This window comes from Branchiostoma belcheri, unplaced genomic scaffold, assembly GCF_001625305.1.
Source record: "Branchiostoma belcheri isolate BF01 breed outbred unplaced genomic scaffold, Haploidv18h27 scaffold85, whole genome shotgun sequence".
Taxonomy (NCBI): Eukaryota; Metazoa; Chordata; class Leptocardii; order Amphioxiformes; family Branchiostomatidae; genus Branchiostoma; species Branchiostoma belcheri.
This window is the reverse complement of record NW_017804520.1, coordinates 377,998-402,797: the sequence shown is the minus strand read 5'-3', so window position 1 is coordinate 402,797 and position 24,800 is coordinate 377,998. Positions and strand designations below refer to the sequence as shown.

General features: G+C 43.7%; 3 protein-coding genes and 2 pseudogenes across 3 annotated transcripts in view; 4 read left to right on the top strand and 1 right to left on the bottom strand.

Moving 5' to 3' along the window:
• The window catches only part of LOC109487038 (monocarboxylate transporter 12-like), a 5,167-nt gene extending 3,526 nt beyond the window's left edge, over positions 1 to 1,641 (top strand). Inside the window, exons 3-4 of the mRNA XM_019790979.1 lie at positions 89 to 895; positions 1,364 to 1,641. Of these exons, the coding sequence (XP_019646538.1) occupies positions 89 to 895; positions 1,364 to 1,563 (1,007 nt within the window). The 3' untranslated portion in view covers positions 1,564 to 1,641. The remainder of the gene's footprint in view (positions 1 to 88; positions 896 to 1,363) is intronic.
• A 1,142-nt stretch (positions 1,642 to 2,783) lies between these two features.
• Positions 2,784 to 5,313, top strand: LOC109486994 (annotated as a pseudogene).
• Positions 5,314 to 5,987: 674 nt separating this feature from the next.
• Positions 5,988 to 19,985, top strand: LOC109487064 (annotated as a pseudogene).
• On the top strand, positions 9,590 to 18,699 carry LOC109487044 (monocarboxylate transporter 12-like). Its single transcript, XM_019790990.1, has 4 exons — positions 9,590 to 9,876; positions 12,199 to 12,423; positions 12,542 to 12,685; positions 17,788 to 18,699. Exons 2-4 carry the CDS (start codon positions 12,225 to 12,227, stop codon positions 18,621 to 18,623), a joined length of 1,179 nt encoding a protein of 392 aa, XP_019646549.1. The 5' UTR covers positions 9,590 to 9,876; positions 12,199 to 12,224; the 3' UTR covers positions 18,624 to 18,699.
• A 600-nt stretch (positions 19,986 to 20,585) lies between the features above and the next one.
• On the bottom strand, positions 20,586 to 22,719 carry LOC109487057. Its single transcript, XM_019791007.1, has 2 exons — positions 22,649 to 22,719; positions 20,586 to 21,487 (listed from the first exon to the last, which is right to left on the bottom strand). Exons 1-2 carry the CDS (start codon positions 22,707 to 22,709, stop codon positions 20,778 to 20,780), a joined length of 771 nt encoding a protein of 256 aa, XP_019646566.1. The 5' UTR covers positions 22,710 to 22,719; the 3' UTR covers positions 20,586 to 20,777.
• Positions 22,720 to 24,800: the final 2,081 nt, after the last annotated feature.

The following is a 24,800-nucleotide window of genomic DNA, read 5'->3' as shown; positions in this document are numbered from 1 at the left end:
ACAAGAATCCATGTTTTTCGGTTGGTACCAGTGGGATTACTGCTCAGTACGATTTTAAGAACTATTTGCTCATTGTTATTCATTTCAGGGTTTGGTTTTTCTCTGATGTTCGCCCCAAGCCTTGCTATGATTGGACACTATTTTGACAAGCGGCACGCCACAGCCAATGGGATCGCAAGTTGTGGATTTGGGGTGGGCCAATTGGCCCTCCCACCACTCTTCCAGTTCCTTATTGATGAGTTTGGATGGAGGGGAGCTCTACTAATTGTCGCAGGTCTAACATTGAATAACTGCGTTTGCGGTGCCCTGATGAGACCAATACATCTGGAAGAAGAACGTAGCAAAGAACAAATTGACAGAAAATCACAGAGTAGTACTGATAAAGAAGTGCCAGTAGTCCACGTTCCTTTCCATCAGAAGATCGCGGAAACGTTTCATGTCGAATTGCTGAAGAACCGTCATTTTCTTGTCTTCAGTGTATCAATGTTTGGGATGGTTCTGGGCAACTCTGCGTTTGTACACCTTGTAGCCCACGCTCAAGACTCGGGCGTGGAAAAGACGCGAGCTGCTTTCTTGATATCCATCATGGGAGTGTCGGAAACTCTCTCAAGACCGATGAACGGTTGGTTGTCAGACAGAGGAAAGATTAGTAAGGTCTACTATTACATGATTGGCGTTACCGGACTGGCCATAGCTAACCTCGCCATACCGTTCGCAAATACCTACACGGGTCTTGGGGCGTGTATGGTGTTGTACGGATTTTCCTCAGGCATTATCTACCCGTTAGTCGCCGTGTTGGTGTGTAGATACAGCGGAGCTTCCAAGATGTCCAGCGGGCTGGGGTGGAACTTCGTCTTCCAGGGTGTCGCCTTCCTGCTTGGACCTCCCATTGCAGGTAAGTTGTTAGTTAACGAAGGTCACACCAAAATTAGCCTGGGTACCATCCGGATTTTCGCTACGCAACGCTCGAAAAAATCGTGATTTTTTCGAGTGTTGCGTAGCGAAAATCCGGATGGTACCCAGGCTACATCAAAATATCAGGCATCTTTTAAACTTCCTTAAGCTTTGTGGCTTTTCATGTGCTGTTTTCTGATTGTATATCAGCTTTCTGATTCTGACAGAAAAGGCAGAGAGTACATGTAGTACTGGTGGTAGGCATTCCTTGGTCTCGTAGGGCTATGGGTAGTGCAACTTCTACAGTGTACACAACTTCTACTCTACAGTGAAAAGGTAGACCATAGCCGATAAAATCACGGACACCTGCTATGGACTGTGCTAGTCACTAACGGTCACTAGACCCTGACATGCACACTGTTGTCTGACGTTGAGTACATAACACATGTCCATGCTTTCCAAAACCCAGGTTGGCTGTATGATGCGACTGGAAACTACGACTGGTCTTTCTTCGCGGCTGCCATCTTTATTTTCGCGTCAGTGCTCGTGCTTCTCCTCAACCCGTGCTCAACAACCAGAAGGACACTTGGCCCCGGTATACGTACCGGTCAACTTCCAGACCAGTGCGACGGAGTAGTTGTTCTTAGTCACATGCCGAGGGCGGGATAGAGGAGTTCAAATAGACCTCAAGACAATATCAGAATATTTGTGTTTTTTTGGAAATATGCATAGTGAATAGAATGTCAATATGGCTTGAAAATTTTCTAAGATGTCATCTGTGCTGACAATAAAATGTAAAAAATAAAGACATTTTGTGGAGTCACTGTGACACAGGGGCTAGTACTGTGGCCCAAACACTAGCCGACCTTGCTCCTGACCCGGTATATATCCCCAACCATGGTTTATGGTCATATGTATTCGGCTATATCTTTACAATTCCTTACATACATACATGAACACCCAGTGCGACATTTTAGGCCAGAAAACAAACTGTTTGGGAACTTAATTAATCAAGGCAATGTTCCTTTAGTTCCTGCAAATGATAACTGAAGAACATCACTCTGTCATTGTCTTATTATTCGATCAATATGGCGTGGTATGTATTGCCTTGAGGGCATGCAGAGTTACTGACCTACTGTGACTGGCGATGCGGAAAACCAGGTACAATGGAACCACGCGACATTTGTCCTTGGTCAGGCAAAGTGATACATATTACAGTGGGTCGGAGATTGGGGCACATTTGTCGCAACAAGAACCAAGGGCTGAACATCTCGGAAACATACGCTTGCAAGTGCGGTACCGTTATATAAGGTGAGTCTGATGTTTTCCCATTGCCTCAACATCTAGACGTGCACATACCGTTAGTCCTAGAGGTTCACAGTATTGTGTGTGATCAGGCATTAAGGCCTGTTATGAAGAACTGACTCAATGAAGGTGTATGGTAAAGTTCTGACATCCGTGTGTTGAAAAGCCCTACTATGCGGAGAGTTTCTAGGAAAGATTATCAGAGTGCAGGGTTCTATCTAGCGTCCGAATTTCCGTCAAATCACGGAATTTTGTCGCTCATCATTGAACGGACAAAAGTTTGGTAAACTCTAAAATTGTTCTGACATCCGTGTGTTGAAAAGCTACTACGCGGAGAGTGCTTATCAGAAATACCAGAATACAGGCTAGGGTTCTAGCCAGTGTCCATTTTCCATTTGACAAAATTTCGCAGTTCATGACGGACAAAAATTTCGGTAAACGTTAGCTCTGACACCCGTGTGTTGAGAAGCCCAACCACGCGAACAGTTCTTATTCAAGATATCACGGGACAGGCGTAAAAGCCCATCAACGCAGTCAGAGCTGAAGATCTAAAGCAGGAAGATTTGGGAGAAATACATGATGAGATGTTGATGACGACAGTAGGTGAGAAGCGATGAGCAACATGGCATCCAAGGACGACCGATATATATGGACACTTGAAAATCCCCATGGACCGCCGACAAATGGACATGCCATCTGTCAAATACCCTGAGTGTCCTTGTCCATATTTTAGCAGTGCCACGAATTGTACTAGGCACAATTCTCAGTCTTGTTGCTATTTTTCTGCAGTCTGACGAGGAAGACAGACAGATGCAGTACGTGGATAAACCACCAGACGGCGGCTGGGGGTGGGTGGTGGTGTTGAGCTCGTTCGTCATACACCTCGTGGCTATCGGAGCGACGAAGTCCCTGGGCGTGTTCTACGCCGAGTTCCGAGAGGTTTTCCACGAAAGCGCGGGAAACACGTCATTCATCAGTTCTGTCCTCTTGGCTATCATACTGATGTGCTGTGAGTATAATATATTTTATGACGTTACAACCTGTTACCCCCAACATCTCCTTGTAGATTAGGACATAAGCAAGTTGTAATCAACCTGCCCGTGAAACTCTTTTCTTGTGAACATTTCAGCCCCCATCGCCAGCGCCCTGAGTAACCTGACCAGCTGCCGTGCCGTCGTCATGGCGGGCAGCGTCATTTCAGCGTTGGGACTCGGGATCAGCATCTTCGCAAAAAACATCGTACACCTGGTCATTAACCATTGGGATGGTCACAGGTTTTTGTATATGGACGTTTGTCTCTACACTATAGCATGCCACTGATGTGCATGTACATGTAGCATATGGAGGAATAAACTCGACAGTTAACGAGTATAGTCTATTCCAGCCTCCTTGGGAATTTGTCAGAGGACTTGGCCTTGAACATCTCGAGCTCATGCCAAAGAGTCTGGTACAGACTGTACTACGTTAACTGTTTTGTAAGTTATGATGAATTGGTTAAGGGACAAGCTGTACATATTGCTGAGAAAAAAACGGGAAGCATCCATATATTCATTCCTTTCTGTGGGTTTCCTTGCAGGATTTGGTATGTCCCTGATGTACTCCCCAAGTCTGGCAATGATCGGGAAATACTTCGACAAGCGGCACGCCACAGCTAACGGGATCGCGATCAGTGGGACCGGGGTCAGCATGTTATCCTGTCGCCGCTCTTCCAGTTCCTCATAGACGAGTTCAGGTGGAACGGTGCGCTCCTGATTTACGCCGGCATGGCGCTCAATGGCTGCGTCTTTGGAGCTTTGCTGAGACCCTTACATATTAAAGATGCTGGTAAAGATGAAGAAACAGAAAATGAGACCTCAGCAGATTTGTCCCAAACGTGCAAATCCGTTGTTCCATTCTGTCAAAAGGTTTTGGAAATGTTTGACGTGACTTTGCTGAAAAGCAAACATTTCCGTACCTACAGCGTGTCCTTGTTTGTTTTGATGTTGGGGAACTCGATGATTTATGTGCACATTGTAGCCCACGCCCAAGCTCTGGGAATAGAGAAAACGAAAGCCGCATTCCTCCCGTCTGTTATGGGCATCGTGGAAGCCATTTCACGAGCAATAAACGGGTGGCTATCAGACAGACTACCGGTCAGAAAACTGTACTATTTCATGGTGGGTTGTATCGGTTTGGGGATATGCACTATCGCCATACCAAACTCAAAGACATACACGGGCCTGGTGGCGTGCATGGTGTTCTATGGGATTTCGTCTGGGACCTTCTACCCGTTGATTGTAGTACTTGTACGGAAATATAGCGGAGTTTCCAGGATTTCTGGCGGGCTCGGTTGGGCGTTCGTCTTCAAGGGTACCGGCTTTCTGCTTGGACAACCCATAGCAGGTAAGCATTGCCAACCTTATTCTAAATAATCGTAAAACGTAGCTGGCCATAGTAAGCACTGAAAAGACTTGACAATTTTTTTACAGTATAGACAGGTGACCGATATACAGACAGGATTGGGTCAATGAGAAAATAATCTAACATCTCACTAAAAAGTGAGCACACAATGGCAAAGTGGTCCTTATGCAGAGGTAGTAACTAGTAACTAGTCTAGATTTAAATAGAAGGCCCATGTGTCTGATAGACATCGACATTTTACATAATTTTCCTACAGGATGGCTGTATGACGCGACTGGGAACTACGACATGTCCTTCTACGCAGCAGCGACCTTCATCTTTGTCTCCGTGGTTGTTCTCCTCCTCCTGGTGCCGAAGAAGGGGAAAAGCTGGGGGCTGGAGTCCGGCAAACCTGCCCCTGACGTCCCACATGACGAGTGTGACGGGGTGGTCGGACTTCAGGTTAAACAACTGCCTGATCACGCTACTGTTACTACAGAAGGACAAAATAACCCAGCTTTCCAACGTGAAATGTGAACTATTAACTTATGCGTAATGAACACTTTGATATGGTGTAAATGCAGACTTTTCAATCTATACCCAGATGTTAACATTTTGGCCAAACTATGGCATCTTTAGAGTTGTACATTGTAAAGTACAACCTCTCCTCCAAAGCCAAAGTGTATGTCAGCACCTTGGCATACTGTTATGTCACCTGTGTCCTTTCTTGCTATCATGGGGGTGTCAGTGTATGTATGTGTGTTTGTGTGTGTGTGTGTGTGTGTGTGTGTGTGTGTGTGTGTGTGTGACAGCACTGATGTTATGCGGCGATGTAGAAAAAGCTGGTTACACGCTAACTTCATTGTAGTAATAAAAACTGCTTTGAAATGTTAAGAAGGGATTTAGTCGATGATCAACAAACAGTAGTTGATATGATGCTTCTGGAATAAACTTCATCTTGAGTCAACATTAGAATATTTGTGTGTTGTTGGGCTCGACAAAGAAGTCCACGTTTTCTTATGCATCACACATCTGTGTAACACCAGAATGTACAAAATAGAAATGCTTTGTGGAGAACAGCTATTGCAATTGTGTGCCACAAGCACGTCCCAACACGCAACCATTACATTCCTTACGTACATACATGTACATGGATACCTGGGGCGACAATTGAGACAATGAAACGTACGTTTATGAAACTTAACCATTTAAGAGAAAAATTGCCATTGTGCCTTTAGTTCATATAAGGAGGAAATGATGAATGAAGAACATCAATAGAGGCATTGGCGTGTGGTACGTGTATGGCCTTGGTTCTCAATGTAAGGTGACTGACCTCCTGTGACAGGCGATGCGGAAAACCAGGTACAATGGAATCACGTGACATTCGCCAGGTGAAGTGTTACGTGTCGCAGCAGGTCCGAGATTTGGGGCAACTTTCGCACAACCTTACAACACAAAGCAGAACACCTCGGAAACAAACGCCTTAGGGTGCGGTGCCTTTATATACGGTGAGTCTATTTTGTACCACCATGAATGTCACAGGCTCAAAACCTAGACTCTAAGTTCAAGTAACGTTTAGACATATTGTCAGCCCAAGACGCTCACAGTATGGTGTGTGATGAGACGCAGGCCAGTTTGTCTGAAACGTTTGCAATCACGAGAAAGCTCAAATCGACCTGAAGGTTGCTTTTCACTTATATTATGAAGATCCTACTCATGGAGGTTGTTTGGAAACCTCAAAAACGGTTCTAACACCGGTGTTTTCATAAGCCTTACTACCTAGAAAGGGAAAAGATTTTAGTCGTTTAAGTACAGAAATCAAGTAGATTGTAAGCATGAAAATTAGTAACAAGTAGTACTATACTGTCTTCAGTAGTCACTACAGTACATTTACCAAAATTGAGTTGCAGAATTGCAGAAAAACTATCAAATTTTACAACTTAATTGAACAAGAACAGACCGTACCAGTCAGATCCAGTTACCAAGGTCAGGGATCACATAGCTGTTTACAGTAAAGGTCAAGGACCCAGTGGGGATCCAGTGTCAAAGCAAATCTGCAGTTGTTTGTCAATAGCATGACACTGCAGGTGTTCGAAATCTAAGATAATACAAAAATGTTATGTGTACATGCCACTGCCTTTTCTTTTGTTGTGATACTATATATATAATGCAACAACCACTGCCATAATGTGTGTAGACATACCTGGGGCAATACACACCTATGAACTGCCCTTAGGAGGTCATGCATGATATAAGATACCATCGGCTGAATGCCAAGGATTCAACAGACTGTTCGTGCATTGACTTCGTGTATTGCATCATGTGCACCATTTATTTCCTGAGATAGACTCTCATGTGCACATAGAATGTGGCATCTGTGGAAATGAATTCTTCTAAATTCAACATGCACGCTTTATTCCCCATATATCGCTCTGCAGAATCTGACAGGAAAGACAGACAGATGCAGTACGTGGATAAACCGCCAGACGGCGGCTGGGGGTGGGTGGTGGTGTTGAGCACGTTCCTGTCTCACATCGTTCTTGCAGCGCATAAGTCCCTGGGTGTGTTCTACGTCGAGTTCCGAGAGGTTTTCCAGGAAAGCGCGGGAAACACGTCATTCATCAGTTCTGTCTTTGTGGCTATTTTACTAATGTGCTGTGAGTATAACAAAATATTTTTTACCCGGTTACATCTGTTTGTAGATTATTACATAACACAAGTTGTGTCAACCTGCCCATAAAATTCTCATTCCAGCTCCCATCGCCAGTGCCCTGAGTAACCTGACCAGCTGCCGTGCCGTGGTCATGGCGGGCAGCGTCATTTGCGCGGTGGGACTCGGACTCAGCTTCTTCGCCAAAAACATCGTACATCTGATCATCACCATTGGGCTCGTGACAGGTCTGTATATGGGCGTTGTCTCGATGATGTGTAGCATTCACATTGCATGCATGTATGCTATGGAGGAACACACTTGAAAGTTAACATGTATATTGTAGCCTCCTTGAGAATTTGTCAGAGGACTTGGCCTTGAACATCTCATGCAAAAGAGTGTAGTAGCGACTGTACTACGTTCGCTGATCAGCTGAAAAAAAAGGTCTGTCTTGGGAGGCATCCATGTACGAGTATTCAGTGCTTTCTGTGCGTTTCTTTGCAGGATTTGGAATGTCACTAATGTACATCCCAGGTCTGGCAATGATCGGGAAATACTTCGACAAGCGGCACGCCACAGCTAACGGGATCGCGATCAGTGGGACCGGGGTCAGCATGTTTATCCTGTCGCCGCTCTTCCAGTTCCTCATCGACGAGTACAGGTGGAACGGCGCGCTTCTGATTTTCGCCGCCATTACGCTCAATGGCTGCGTCTGTGGCGCTTTGCTAAGACCCTTACATCTTAAAGATTCTGATATAGTCCAAGAAACCGAACCTAAAGAAGAAGAAGAGGAGACCTCAGTAGATTCACTCCAAACGTGCAAATCCGTTGGTCCATTCTGCCAAAAAGTTTTGGAAATATTTGACGTGACTTTGTTGAAAAGAAAAAATTTCCTCACCTACAGTGTGTCCTTGTTTGTTCTCATCCTGGGGAACTCGATGATTTTTGTGCACATTGTAGCCCACGCCCAAGCTCTGGGAGTAGACAAAACGCAAGTCTCATTCCTCCCGTCTATTTTGGGCATCGCGGAAGCCATTTCACGAGCAATAAACGGGTGGCTATCAGACAAACTTCCGGTCAGAAAACTGTATTATTACATGGTGGGTTGTATCTGTTTGGGAATATGTAATATCGCCATACCACACTCGAAGACTTACGCGGGCCTGGTGACGTGTATGGTGTTCTATGGGATTTCTGCCGGTATGTTTCAACCGCTACTAGCGGTCCTCATACGGAAATACAGCGGAGTATCCAGGATTTCTGGAGGGCTTGGATGGGCGTTTGTCTTCCAGGGAGCCGCCTTTCTGCTTGGGCAACCCATAGCAGGTGAAGTATTGCCAACTTTAGTTTAAGTAACGTACTAATAAATGGTAGTTGATAAATAATCGTCAAACCTGTCTATAGGGTAAATGACAAAATAAGTACCCTGCAAAGTGACCACGAAGGCTAGCGCTGTGATCCTAAGTTTCACTAGAAGACCCATCATATATCCAATAGACATTGACATTTTACATAATTTTTCTAATTATGCAGAGGTAGTAACTAGTACAGGTTTACTGTAGTCTAAATTTAACTAGAAGACCCATGTGTCCGATAGACATTAACATTTTACATAACTTTTCCTACAGGATGGCTGTATGACGCGACTGGGAACTACGACATGTCCTTCTACGCAGCCGCGACCTTCATCTTTGTCTCCGTGGTTGTTCTCCTCCTCCTGGTGCCGAAGAAGGGGAAAAGCTGGGGGCTGGAGTCCGACAAACCTGCCCCTGACGTCCCACATGACGAGTGTGACGGGGTGGTCGGACTTCAGGTTAAACAACTGCCTGATCACGATACTGTTACTACAGGACAGAATAATCCAGCTTTCCAACGTGAAGTGTGACCAATCAACATATATGTGTAATGGACACTTTAAAATCAAGCATGGTGTATGTGTAAATCCAGACTTTTCACTCTATATGCTTTATTCATTATATGTTAACAATTTGGCCAAATCATGTCACCTTTAGAGCTGTACATTGTAAAGTACAACCTCTCCTTCTAAGCCTAATAGTATGTCAACACTTTGTCACCTGTGACATAATGAATAGGATGTCAATTCGGCTCGAAAAAGAAGTCTACATTTCCTTATGTGTCATCTGTGCTAACGCCAAACTGTACAAAATAAAAACCTTTTGTGGAGAACGGCCAATTGCAATTCTGTGCCACAAGCACGCCCCAACACGTATGCATTACATTCCTTACATACATACATGTACATGGATACCTGGGGCGACAATTGATACAAAAAAACACACGTTTATGAAACTTAATTGATCAAAACGTTGACATTGTGTCAGTTTATAGAGGAAGGGAAATGATGAATGAAGAACATAAAACTTTCATTTAGAGGCACAGTTGACGCGTGGAACGTGTATGGTCTTGGTTCTACAAGGCTAGACATGCAGGGTGACTGACCTCCTGTAACAGGCGATGCGGAAAGCCAGGTACAATGGAATCACGTGACATTCGCCAGGTAAAGTGTTACGTGTTGCAACAGGTCCGAGATTTGGCAGGGGCAACTTTCACACAACAACAACACAGAGCAGAACACCTCGGTAACAAACGCCTTGGATGTGCGGTGCCTTCTCCTTGCTTTATATGAGGTGAGTCTGTTTCTTTTATCCCATGATAAATGTCACAGGCTCAAAACCTAGACTCTAAGTTCAAACAACGTTTAGACACAATCTTGGACCTAGAGGTTCACACTATGGTGTGTGATGAGACGTAGGCCTGTTTGTCTGTATTAATATTATTTTGTGTTTATTCACGAGAAGTTTAAATCGGCCTGCAGGTCGCTTTTCATTATTTTGTTATGGAGATCTGACTCGTGGAGGTTGTTTGGTAAACTCAAAAAGAGTACTGACATCCGTGTTTGGTTAAGCCTTAGTGCTACATGGAAAGGATAAAGTCACATGTAATATATTTCAATACTTATCTGTTGTCTGTACGTACATTGCTTAAAAGGTCATAAACTACGATAGTTAGGGTCAAAAGGTAACAGAAACCCTCGGGGAAAGCAATTAGGCTCTCATTCTCTTTTACACTTACAGCTCCTTGGGGAAAGTAACATCGTCACTCAGGTGGAAAACCCTTCAATGGTTGTCTGACATGCTGTACATCATAGGCGGCTGGCATGTGTCGTTTGGTTTATTTAGTAGTTAGTACATAACTAGATTGTAAGTCTGAAATGTACATCTTCGTACTATACTGCCTTGCAGTAATCATTTCATTTATCAAAGAGGAGTTGGAGAACTGGGAAACTAAATTTAATTTACAACAACAGACGGAACCAGCCAGAACCAGTCAGCAAGGTCAGGGTTCACAGACGTCTGTTTACAGTAAAGGTCAATGACTCAGTGAGGATCAGGTGTCAAAGACAATCTGCAGTTGTTTGTCAGGTTTGACACGGCAGGTGTTCAAAATTTAAGATAATACGAAAATATTTATGAGACGTATATGCCTCTGCCTCTGCTTTTCTGTTGTGACATAACGCAACATCTGATTTAATGTGCCTAAATTTAACTGGGGAAGAAATATTTATGAACTGCCCTTGAGATAAGTGTCATGCATATTATGATTTAACTGGATGCCAAGAACCCAACAGACTAGACAGTTCGTGCTATTTATTTATTTATTTATTTATTTATTTATTAAAATTCATCACAACAGTGAAAGGGACGGGGGAACAGGTGTAACACCTTTACCAGCCCTCGTCCCGATACAGCATACAAATACAATAGGCTCAAGTATAAAATAATGAGTGATTTACATATACATATACATAATGAAAAAGCTTAATATATACAGACTACCGAACCCTCAAATCCTGACAAGACGCGCACTTGCACGCAGTGGACCATGTACAGAGGTTGTCAGGTTCAAAGTGATGTTTAAATCTCTCAACAGCAGATTTCACAAGACAACGCTTAAAAGACAGTAAGTCAGACTGATTTAACGTCGAAGCCCCTTTGATGCGAACTGCGACGTCAAGCTTATTCCATTCGGTTACCAGACGTGGTATGTATGACATGGCAAATGTAGATGTCTTACATCGGCTTGGCATTAATATGTAAGACCGGTTACTCCTTGCTGGTCTGGTTGAAAAAGATACATATTCATACACGTTCAGGTCATACATACTTGACAGGGACTTAACGAAAACCATGATGTCGGCTGTCTCCCTCCTATAAGACAGAGGTAGCATGTTTAGGTACAATAATCTGTCCTTGTAGTTAAGTTCACTGACATTTGCATTGTTACGAAGAATGAACTTTGTCGCCCGCCTCTGAACTCCCTCCAAGAGGGCCATGAGGTTACGCGACAGCGGTGACCAAACGGGGCAACAATACTCGAGAAGTGATCTGACTAGTGTAACATACAATGCTTTGCGTATATCCAGGCTGGAATCGTAACCGATAGTGCGTATAATAAAACCCATCATCGAGTTTGCTTTAGCTACAATGTTTACAATATGCTTGTTCCACAACAAGTCAGACTGGGCAAGAACACCCAAGTCGTTCATGCTACTGACTGAACATAGGGCTATATCTGACATGTGGTAGGTAAAAGTGATTGGACTCTTGGAGCGAGTCAAGCGGATTACCTTACATTTAGATGGATGGAATGACATCCCCCACTTGAGACTCCACTCATACATAGAAGAAATATCGGCCTGTAGTTTATCACAGTCAGCTATGACTCCGTGGATTGCATTGTGTGCACCATTTATTTCCTGACTTGTAACCACAATGGACTCCCAAAAAATATGGTCTTTCAGACTTGAGAAATATCCATATAACGTTATGCCTGTCATGTGCACATTGCAGATTGAATTTTCAGAAATGAACCCTTCTAGTTCTAGATTCCGTGCACGCTTAATTCCCCGGTCCCATCCAATAACAAAATATTTCGCTGTCTTTCTGCAGAATCAGGTCGTTGGAAAAACAAACAGATGAAGTACGTGGATAAGCCGCCAGACGGCGGCTGGGGGTGGGTGGTGGTGCTGAGCACGTTCCTCGTGCACGTCATCGCTCTAGGATCGGTGAAGTCCCTGGGTGTATTCTACGCCGAGTTCCGAAAGGTTTTCCACGAAAGCGCGGGAAACACGTCATTCATCAGTTCTGTTTTCGTGGCTATCGTGCTGATGTGCTGTGAGTATAACATATTTTATGACGTTTCAACTTTTTACCCTAACATCTGCTTGAAGATTAGGACATAAAATGTTATGTGGTCAACCTTCCCATAAACTTTACTCATCGAATATTTCAGCCCCCATCGCCAGTGCCCTGAGTAACCTGACCAGCTGCCGTGCCGTGGTCATGGCGGGTGGAGTCATTTCAGCGGTGGGACTCGGGCTCAGCTTCTTCGCACAAAACATCGTACACCTGATCATCACCATTGGGCTCGTGACAGGTCTGTATATCTGTAATAACCATTAGAAGCACATCATAGCATGTACAGCTATGGGGGAATCTAGTTCTAGTCTCTTCGACTCTCCTTGCGAGTCTGTCAAAGGAGCTGGCCTTTAAAAAAAACAACTCATGCAGAGAAGTCAATGGAGTAAAGGTGGGTACTCCAGTCTGACTGTTCAGCTATAGTCGAAGCTGTAGGGCTGATAACAATTAGGTTTTCCTATGGCCACTATTGACTGAAGGAGGGCATATATATGTAGAGACTACACTATGTTCACTGTTTCGTAAGTTACGATTTGATCTAGCCGTGCAGTTTTCCTGAGAATTAAAAAGTCTGTCTTGGCCACCAACCATGTATTCAATACCTTCTGTGCGTTTCTTGCAGGATTTGGTATGTCCCTAATGTACTCCCCAAGTCTGGCAATGATCGGGAAATACTTCGACAAGCGGCACGCCACAGCTAATGGGATCGCGATCAGTGGGACCGGGGTCAGCATGTTTGCCCTGTCGCCGCTCTTCCAGTTCCTCATCGACGAGTTCGGGTGGAACGGCGCGCTCCTGATTTTCGCCGGCATGGCGCTCAATGGCTGCGTCTCTGGAGCCTTACTGAGACCCTTGTACCTTAAAGACGCTGGTAACGAAACCGAACCTGAAGACGAGGAGACCACAGTAGACTCATCCCAAACGTGCAAATCCGTCATCCCATTTTGTCAAAAAGTTTTGGAAATGTTTGACGTGACTTTGTTGAAAAGCAAACATTTCCTTACCTACAGCGCGTCCTTGTTTCTACTCATGTTGGGGAACTCAATGATTTTTGTGCACATTGTAGCCCACGCCCAAGTTCTGGGAGTAGACAAAACGCAAGCCGCGTTCCTCCCGTCCGTTATGGGCATCGCGGAAGCCATTGTACGACCCATAAGCGGGTGGCTATCAGACAGACTACCGGTCAGAAAACTGCACTATTACATGGTGGGTTGTATCGGTTTGGGAATATGCAACATCGCCATACCACATTCGAGTACATACGTAGGCCTGGTGGCGTGCATGGTGTTCTATGGGATTTCTTCCGGTACATTCTACCCGTTGATAGCTGTCCTAATACGGAAATACAGCGGAGTTTCCAGGATTTCCGGAGGGCTCGGGTGGGCGTTCGTCTTCCAGGGTGCCGCCTTTCTGCTTGGGCAACCCATAGCAGGTAAACATTGCCACTGTTACTGTTAATAATCTAGCAGTCCACCAAAAAGTGACCACACAATGGCAAAGCGTTCCTTATGCAGAGGTAGTAACAAGTACAGGTTTAACTGTAGTCTAAATTTAACTAGAAGACCCATGTGTCCGATAGACATTAACATTTTACATAACTTTTCCTACAGGATGGCTGTATGACGCGACTGGGAACTACGACATGTCCTTCTACGCAGCCGCGACCTTCATCTTTGTCTCCGTGGTTGTTCTCCTCCTCCTGGTGCCGAAGAAGGGGAAAAGCTGGGGGCTGGAGTCCGGCAAACCTGCCCCTGACGTCCCACATGACGAGTGTGACGGGGTGGTCGGACTTCAGGTTAAACAACTGCCTGATCACGATACTGTTACTACAGAAGGACAAAATAACCCAGCTTTCCAACGGGAAATGTGAACTATCAACTCGCGTTATGGACACTTTGATATGGTGTACATGTATGTGTAAATGCAGACTTACCAATCTATATCCAGATGTTAACAATTTGGCCAAACCATGGCATCTTTAAAGCTGTACATTGTAAAGTACAACCTCTTCTCCCAGGTCAAATTGTATGCTAACATTTTGACACCTGTGACTTGCTTGGGGTGTCAGTGTACATGTGTTTGTGTGTGTGTGTGTGTGTGTGTGTGTGTGTGTGTGTGTGTGTGTGTGTGTGAGTGTGTGTGTGTGTGACAGCACTGATCAAAAATAGCGATATAGAAAAAGCTGGTTAGACGCTCACTTCAATGTATACATGTAATAGCTGCTTTGACATGTCAAGAGGAAAGTTCGTCGATGATCAAAAACGGTAATTGATATGATGCTTCTGAAATAAACTTGATCTAAAATCAACATCAGAATATTTGTGTGTTGTTACACATAATGAATAGAATGTTAATACGGCTCGAAAAAGAATTCTACATTTTCTTTTATGTGTCATCTGTGCTAACACCAAACTGTACAAAGTAAAAAAATCTTTTGTGGAGAACGGTCATTGTGTGCCACAAGTACGCCCCAACACGAATCCATTACATTCCTTTTTACATATGTTACATACATGTACATGGATAACTGGGGCGACAATAGAGACAAGAAAACACACGTTTATGAAACTTAATTAATCAAGACATTGACATTGTGCCTTGAGTTCATATAAGGAAGGGAAATGATAAATGAAGAACATCAAACTTTCATTTAGAGGCACAGTTGACGCATGGAACGTGTATGGCCTTGGTTCAGGCTACAAGGCTAGCTAGACATGCAGGGCGAGTAACCTGACCTCTGTGATAGGCGATGCGGAAAAACAATGGAATCACCTGACATTCGTCAGGTGAGGTGTTACGTGTTGCAGCAGGTCCGAGATTTGGGGCACATTTCGCACAACGTTACAACACAGAGCACAACATCTGGGAAACATACGCCTTGGGGGTGCTGTAAATTTGCATAAGGTGAGTCTATTTTGTTCCACCATGAATATCACAGGCCCAAAACCTACAATCATCCAGTGTCAGTCCTAGAGATTGTGATAATCATGGGGCGTGGGCCTGTTTGTTTGAAAATCATAGGGCGTAGGCCCGTTTGTTTGAACTTTTTTTATGCACGAGAAGTTCAAATCAATCGTCCTACAGGTCGCTTTTTATTGTGCTTTGAAGATCTTACTCAGGTTGTTTGGTAACCTCAAAAACATTTCTGAAATCCGTGTTTTGATAAGCCTTACTACCTGGAAAGGCTTAAGTCGCAGGTAACACATTTCAATACCTATCGGTTGTATGTACGCACATGGCTTTAAGTTAGTAGATAATGATCATGAAGTATGATAGTTGGGAGCCAAAGGTAACAGAACCTCTCGGGGAAAGTAACATCGTCACTGGGGTAGGAACTGGTTGTATGACACACACCACATCATGGGCGTCTGGCATTCGTCCAGTTACACAAATCATGTAGATTTGCAGCCTGAAATTTACTAGGAACTAGTACTGTACAATCTTCAGTAGTCACCACAGTACATTTACCAAAATCGAGTTGCAGAATTGCAGAAAAACGCAAATGTTAGGGCTTAATTGAACAACAACAGACGTCGGTACCAGCCAGAACCAGTCAGCAGGGTCAGGGTTCACGGACGTCTGTTTACGTATACAGTAAAGGTGAATGACTCAGTGAGGATCAGGTGTCAAAGACAATCTGCAGTTGTTTGTCAATGGTATGACTCGGCAGGTGTTCAAAATCTAAGATGATACGAAAATGCTTATAAATGTGTAAGAGACACCCGCAGTTGTTTTTATGCCGCAACATATAATGCAACAACTAACATACTATGCGCGTAGAAAGGTAACTGGGGCAAGACAGATTTGTGAACTGTCCCTAGGAGGTCATCTACGTGTATATATGCCAATCTCGGCTGGATGCCAAGAATCCAACAGACTGTTCGTGCTATGACTTCATGTACATGAGCTTCAATTAATCCAAGTAGGTGCAAATAATTCGAAGCTCCTGGATATCTGAAGCGCCTTTTTGTAGTCAAGGATTGCATAATGTGTACGAGTACCATTTCCTTACTAACTTGTGACCACATTGGAATCTGTGGTTTAGACTAAAGAAATGTCCATGCCTTTAATGTGCACTTGAATGTTTTCATTTTCAGAAACAAATTTGAAGGCTTCTTAAATCACGTGCGCTTTGTTCCCCCATCTCATAACAAAATATTTTGCTTTCTTTCTTGCAGTCTTACAGGAAATACAGATGAAGTACGTGGATAAACCGCCAGACGGCGGCTGGGGTGGGTGGTGGTGTTGAGCATGTTTCTGTCGGACCTCACTTTTCTAGGATCGTGGGCGTCCATGGGCGTGTTCTATGCCGAGTTCCGAGAGGTTTTCCACGAAAGCGCGGGAAATACGTCATTCATCAGTTCTGTCACCGTGTCTTTTCTACTGATGTGCTGTGAGTATAAATTACTTATAGCGTCAAAACTTTTACCCTAACATCTGCTTGGGGATTACGACATACGAAAGTTGCAATCAACCTGCCCATAAAACTATTAAGGCCATGTAGACTTCATTATATGGATTATGTCCTCTGGGAACCCCAAAACTGATGCGAGCGTGCGAATAAAAAAGGTTGGCCAAAAAAAAGTTGCTTTCATTATAAAATCTACGTGGTTTTGAAGGTTGAACAAATGACACAGAGTATGATTTGGCGAATAATCTAGTCTTCAAATTCATTTCTTTACATTTTCGTCTTTTTCGTCTGATTTTGGCATTCTACGACATTGGTATCGTTTTCCAATGCTTTTGTTTCAACCTACGGTATATATTTACTCATTTTGCAACTATTTTGTACGATTTACAGTATGGTTGAAAACTTAGGGGGGGGGTGCGAAAATTCATGCTCGCACGAATGTCATCCATATTATCAAATCAACATGGCCTTACTTAACATTCCAGCCCCCATCGCCAGCGCCATGAGTAACCTAACCAGCTGCCGTGCCGTCGTCATGGCGGGCAGCGTCATTTCAGCGTTGGGACTCGGGATCAGCATCTTCGCAAAAAACATCGTACACCTGGTCATAACCATTGGGATGGTCACAGGTTTTGTATATGAACGTTGTCTCTACACTATAGCATGCCACTGATGTGCATGTACATGTAGCATATGGAGGAATAAACTCGACAGTTAACGAGTATAGTCTATTCCAGCCTCCTTGGGAATTTGTCAGAGGACTTGGCCTTGAACATCTCGAGCTCATGCCAAAGAGTCTGGTACAGACTGTACTACGTTCACTGTTTTGTAAGTTATGATTAATTGGTTAAGGGACAAGCTGTACATATTGCTGAGAAAAAGACGGGAAGCATCCATATATTCATTCCTTTCTGTGGGTTTCCTTGCAGGATTTGGTATGTCCCTGATGTACTCCCCAAGTCTGGCAATGATCGGGAAATACTTCGACAAGCGGCACGCCACAGCTAACGGGATCGCGATCAGTGGGACCGGGGTCAGCATGTTTATCCTGTCGCCGCTCTTTCAATTCCTCATAGACGAGTTCAGGTGGAACGGTGCGCTCCTGATTTATGCCGGCATGGCGCTCAATGGCTGCGTCTTTGGAGCTTTGCTGAGACCCTTACATATTAAAGATGCTGGTAAAGTTGAAGAAACAGAAAATGAGACCTCAGCAGATTCGTCCCAAACGTGCAAATCCGTTGTTCCATTCTGTCAAAAGGTTTTGGAAATGTTTGACGTGACTTTGCTGAAAAGCAAACATTTCCGTACCTACAGCGTGTCCTTGTTTGTTTTGATGTTGGGGAACTCGATGATTTATGTGCACATTGTAGCCCACGCCCAAGCTCTGGGAATAGAGAAAACGAAAGCAGCATTCCTCCTGTCTGTTATGGGCATCGTGGAAGCCATTTCACGAGCAATAAACGGGTGGCTATCAGACAGACTACCGGTCAGAAAACTGTACTATTTCATGGTGGGTTGTATCGGTTTGGGGATATGCACTATCGCCATACCAAACTCAAAGACATACACGGGCCTGGTGGCGTGTATGGTGTTCTATGGGATTTCGTCTGGGACCTTCTACCCGTTGATTGTAGTACTTGTACGGAAATATAGCGGAGTTTCCAGGATTTCTGGCGGGCTCGGTTGGGCGTTCGTCTTCAAGGGTACCGGCTTTCTGCTTGGACAACCCATAGCAGGTAAGCATTGCCAACCTTATTCTAAATAATCGTAAAACGTAGCTGGCCATAGTAAGCACTGAAAAGACTTGGCAATTTTTTTTACAGTATAGACAGGTGACCGATATACAGACAGGATTGGGTCAATGAGAAAATAATCTAACATCTCACTAAAAAGTGAGCACACAATGGCAAAGTGGTCCTTATGCAGAGGTAGTAACTAGTAACTAGTCTAGACGTTAAATAGAAGGCCCATGTGTCTGATAGACATCGACATTTTACATAATTTTCCTACAGGATGGCTGTATGACGCGACTGGGAACTACGACATGTCCTTCTACGCTGCCGCGACCTTCATCTTTGTCTCCGTGGTTGTTCTCCTCCTCCTGGTGCCGAAGAAGGGGAAAAGCTGGGGGCTGGAGTCCGGCAAACCTGCCCCTGACGTCCCACATGACGAGTGTGACGGGGTGGTCGGACTTCAGGTTAAACAACTGCCTGATCACGCTACTGTTACTACAGAAGGACAAAATAACCCAGCTTTCCAACATGAAATGTGAACTATTAACTTATGCGTAATGGACACTTTGATATGTTGTATGTAATGCAAACTTTTCAATCTATGCAGATGTTAACAATTTGGCTAAACCATGACATGTTTAGAGCTGTACATTGTAAAGTACAACCTCTTCTCCCAGGCCGAATTGTATGTCAACACTTTGGCACAGTGTTATGTCACCTGTGACCTTTCTCTAAACACAAGTAATATTTTTACCTTTCCTACTTATATACCTGTGGCAGGAAACTGATGGAAGTGATCAAAATACATATTTCCTGTATAGTCTGCTTTTATATTCCCGAGCCACATGCATACGAGCCCCAATGACGTTCAAAAGCAGCTAGTGGTTACTGATGTGGCACTGATGTTGACATGATCCAGCAGACTTGCTGGCTCAACATCCTGCCGTTTCGTGGAAAATCTCAGTTCGTAGGCAGCTTTAGGCCTTTCCTGATCTCTTGTCTGTTATCATTAAGTAACAGGGCCGAGGTTGTTTATACCACTTCACAAGTGTCTAGCTGCGTTCTGCTGACGACGGCGAGTTTAAAAGGCTAGCGGGCACTCCAAAACAACTTTCACCGTTACCCCGAAATATTCCTGTTTTCGACGTGCGGCTTGTTTGTTCTGGGCATCAACCTGCTCGGATGTGGGCCAACCTCGCGTACCAACTTACATAAGCCAGCTTGAAGTGTTTTTCCCGAACTTTCCGCCGCATGTTGTATGTGCAGGTTATCTGGTTGGTCCTAGTTGGTGGAAAACATCTGTAGTTCAAGCCATGGTCATGACGTAGTTTTCAACAAGGGGCTAAGCTTAAAAGCTCAGATTTACACCTCCTTTCCTTACGACCGCTAGCCGAGCAACGAATATCATGGACAAGAACGATTCTCGTTGCTTTGTGTGTTTTGCTGTCTTTTAAATTATGCTTTTGCATCGTGTATCATATTATAATGATAATATATTGTAAAATCAAGGGTCACAAAAATGCAAATTTGGTCGCTGAACGGTAGCTCAGCGATCGCCGTCTAGTAGAAAGATGGGCTTTACAGTATATGATATCACATTATGTTATATATTCAGAGTTCATATTCATGATCAGTGCCCATACGTTGTCTGTGAGAGGAGGCCTTTACCGACAGATGGCTTACTAATAACTTTACCATCCGAAAGTATATTGCCTATGGTGTAATACGTAAGATCTACGTATGTTTTACGCCGAGATAGATGTTAGGTAATATGCACATGATAGCAAAGACAAACTTTCGAACGAAAGGAAAGACAGACTATGTTCTTTTTTCTGTTCATTGATATGATTTTTAAATCTAAAAGCAGAGTGCAGTACAGTATGTTTTACGTACGCGTGTGTCCTGCATGATTATACATTATGTATATAATATGAAGATTTCAACTTTCTTTGAAAACTTCTCATTCTTTTGGAATGATGAAACGTTACCGAGGTTGTGACACTTGTTTACAAAGCATGGCACTTTCTTAACAAGTCCGAGGCCTTCGTCCTACTGTGTAACTGTGCGCCACACCAACGCCATGAGTTCCCGTGTGTCTTCAGGGCTCATCAGCAGGATTCATCTCTTCGGTCTCAGAGGCCTCGCGATTCGACTTTGTCTCAAGTGACTTTGGGATATGATCCTTGTCAGAAATCCCATGGATTTGGCACGTGACAGCTGCAGCTTGTGTTGACAAGGATCCTATCCCAACCAACCTTGGGTGGGTCGCCCGACCTGACCACGACGGCCTTGTTCCACGTGCTCTCCTCCACACACCTGCCGCCGCAGCCCCGGTGGTAAACAGGGGTCGAACTGGTGCACTTCACCTCCAGGAACTCCTGCTGCCTGACGACTCCTCTCTGTATTCCCACCCAAAGTTCCACCGTCTCCCCGCTGACCGTGACGGCGTGGATCGGCGACACCATGGTGGCGGAGTACCCGCAAGGATTGGAGGAAATTGGCGTAACCACCGCGCCCCCACCGTCCGGAAATACATACCCGAACGTGGTGAGCAGACCCTCTTGAATATCTGGATATTCGCGCTCCAGCTTGCACGAGAGCGAGTTGATGTACTCCTTGGTCTCGCAAAGATCAATACTGTACGCCGAACTGCCATGGACTAGAAAATTCGGGGGCGGCCATTGGGGTTGCGGCCCCGGGGGCGGCGGTGTGGTCTTGGTTGCCGTCGACGTAGTCGGTTGGGATGTTGTTGTAGTCGGTTGGGATGTTGTTGTAGTCGTTGGAACCGTGGTTACCTGTTGTTTTGGGTGGAAACGGTCCCAGAAACGTTTCCACAACGGGTTTCCACGAGGGATACCACGAGGCCAGTAAAACTTCCCTGGCCGGCGTGCATCCCCTGTAAATGTTAACAAAAAGGCAAAGACAAAACTGTTGGCAGAGGACAAGAGTTTACAGCGTTTTGAATAAATGTTTTCCACAGAACAGCATCAATTACATCGAAGTATGAGCAAGTGCCCTATGGTTGCATTTGAATTTTTACCGCGTTGTACAGTCCATGTCTGTAGTTCCTGTGATTACAAGTAACAGTAACCATGAAATTATCACATTAGTAGTATATTGCTTTTAGATACTGCTTTATCTTGAATATTATTTTACCACCACATTATCACGAATATTTACACACCGCAAAGTTACAATTTTCTTTGAAAACAAACCTCCTTTTTGTCCGTCAACTGTTTGTACTTGAAAAACTCATTACCGTGTATACGTACGTACAAGTTCAAGATAAACTCAGTATAGCAGTTCCACCTTCACTTTTGACAGTACTTCGACGTTTCCACTGTAGACGCGTTTTCAATTTGTTTGCAGGAAGAGGCCTACTTTTCATCTTAGCTTCTCGTCTTATTACTTCGTAAGGCCATGTTGATTTGATTATATGGATGACATCCGCGCGCGCATTAATTTTCGGCCGTTTCCAAAAAAAAAAGTTTACAACCATACTGTACATCGTACAAAACAGTTGCAAAATGAGCAAAAATATACCATAAGTTACAAAATCAATAAAAACTATACCAATGTCGTAGAATGCTAAAATCAAACGAAAAAAGACGAAATTGTAAAGAAATGAACTTGAAGACTAGATTATTCGCCAAACCATATTCTGTGCCATTTGCTCAACCCTCATAACCACGTAGATTTCATAATGAAAATAACTTTTTTTTTTGCAAAACTTTTTTTTTTATTCGCACGCGCGCATCAGTTTTGGGGCTCCCGGAGGATGTCATCCATATAATGAAATCAACATGGCCTAATGAAAGAAAATATCCCATGTTATCTGTTGACCCTTTCTCTCACACATACACTAAATATTAACCCAGGCGACGTTCGGAATTACACAGAGGGGCCTGAATCATTTTTTTTCAAATGCAAGAACACTTGAATTTATTTGCGAAAGCAAACTGCGGACGGCACGGTGCCTCACTCTATACCAGATCCAAGGAAAAGTTTCTCTTGTACCTAACCATCAAGTAATAAGACGACAAGAACAATGACTTACCAACGCCGTAGACACTTTGTAGAGAGAGACAGAAGACTAGAAGAATCACTGCAGCAGCCATCTTTAACCGGAGCGTCCCGTGAACTGACTGCCTACTGTTCATGTAGCCCGGCGCGGCAAAGCACGCTGATGACGCCTTGCGAACCGTCACTCAACGAGCCAAATGTTTTGATCACGCTATAGCCAGGTTTCTGAGAAAACAGGAAATAAGCGTTCCAAGCTGACATGAAGTATTGGAGTTCTCAGCACTTATGTCAAGGTCTGAGGCAATGGGATTAGGATAGGATTTACTTCTAATCCTTGGCCAGTGTATATTGTTGAGTTGTCCAGCACCTACCCCCAGAACATCGTATTTTGCACACCCTTCTGAAGTAACAGTAACGAGAAAGGCTGACATTTCCGGAGAAAATGGCTTCAACACTGGGTAAAAGAATCCACTACGTGGTGTGGTTAAGCCATAACAATGCTTTACATTGATACAACTATAGTATAAAGTGACATATAACTAAGAATACAACAGTTGGATAGCTATAATCCCCTACATTATTGGTTAGGATTTTTGTTTTCATCGTGCAAACTGTTCTATTTTCAAGATGGTGACAAAACCATACTGTAAATTCTGACCTGAAAACAGTCAAAAAGTCTAGCCACACGTTGCAAAATAAAACCTGTCCTTGTGGGCCTTTTGCACGATCTGTAACGTAGGGTCATAATGACACTAGAGGTACTGTATTTGCTTACTGGGTGATGTGTTTAGGTTTGAATGGAAATTGTGTGTGTGTGTGTGTGTGTGTGTGTGTGTGTGTGTGTGTGTGTGTGTGTGTGTGTGTGTGAGGGTGTGGGTGGGTGTGGGTATGTGGGTGTATGTATGTGTATGTTTAAATGGCCAAGTAAGAGGTCCTTTAAGAGATACTGGTAGTCACTAGCAAATTTTAGACTGTGATATACTTCATCCACTAATACTAGTATACCACTATGTCAAAAACTCATGCTTCTAAATACCAAGAATTACTTTCACTAGCGCTAGAGGAATGACAAAAACAGGATGAATAATCAGACAAATTCATTAACATTTGTAATCTTTAATAATTTATATTCATCTGATAAAAATCTGAAAACACCAACTTCTTAAAAACACACACGAGTCATGTCTTCACACTTCAGAAGCCAACCAAATACATGTATTCTGAAAGCATTCATTTTAATTAAACCGAGTCTGTATAATGCAATGTTGACTGAATATAGGATACGTTACCTTGTTAACTACTGACACAATATGAAAATTTGTACTTTTTTAATCTCTGAATATCATTACAGGGCAACCATCAACACATATCTGAAGCACGAACTGGTGTACAAAATAAACAATTAAAACTTATCCTTCGTTATGGCTACTGGTTAGTTTTTTTTACACAGCCCTAACAATAAAATAAAGGGAAACTTACCTGTTAATTGCCATTGGACTGAACCAATAGATTAATATGCCTGGGGAATGCTTCCTGTGAAGAAAAACCCATATACATGTACTGGCCTCATCTAAGTCATTCTTTGGTCCAAGTAATCTATGACTGGGCACTTAGGCTGGGCAAAAGGTAGGCTGTCAGAACAGATAACTTTGATAATCAAATGGTGAAGGATTTCTCCCCAGATGGCCTTTGTAGCCCCTGCACCTTATTCAATTGTCAATTGATCCTCACTCTTGATGAGTCAAATATTGATGTTTCTAACTTGAGAAGAGGTGCTGTTTCAAACAGTCTTGAACTTGTCTTGTTACAACTGAGTTTCACTTGAGGGATAAAAGTCTTTTTTCACCATACACATAAGTATTGTTAATACGTGGCAGGGCAAATGCATGTAGCCCTTACTGACTGTTTATCCTCCTACATGTCTTGAGTGGATGTCAAAAATTTCTTGCATTTTGCCATCTCTGAACATCAGATTCAGAGATCTTCCATGGATCCTTCATGTTTTGTCTGTACTAGAGCACCAAACTGCTTTGGATTAAAAATGCTATCCATGAATGTAGAATCCAGCTTATAGCATATTTTCCCTTCTATGTTTGCAGTCATCATCTCTCCCCCATACCCTTGCTTTAGGACATCAGAGAGTGAGAAGGGGGATAGGCCAGTCAGGTTCCTTGCCTGGCTGACTT

Bases quoted from the DNA above. Each gene is read 5' to 3' on its own strand.
- LOC109487057 (XM_019791007.1), bottom strand. From the start codon at position 22,709: ATGGCTGCTGCAGTGATTCTTCTAGTCTTCTGTCTCTCTCTACAAAGT. The intron at 21,488-22,648 runs GTAAGTCATTGT...TAACATTTACAG, and splicing joins ACAAAGTGTCTACGGCGTTG to GGGATGCACGCCGGCCAGGG.
- LOC109487044 (XM_019790990.1), top strand. From the start codon at position 12,225: ATGAAGTACGTGGATAAGCCGCCAGACGGCGGCTGGGGGTGGGTGGTG. The intron at 12,424-12,541 runs GTGAGTATAACA...CGAATATTTCAG, and splicing joins GGCTATCGTGCTGATGTGCT to CCCCCATCGCCAGTGCCCTG. The intron at 12,686-17,787 runs GTCTGTATATCT...GTTTCCTTGCAG, and splicing joins CACCATTGGGCTCGTGACAG to GATTTGGTATGTCCCTGATG.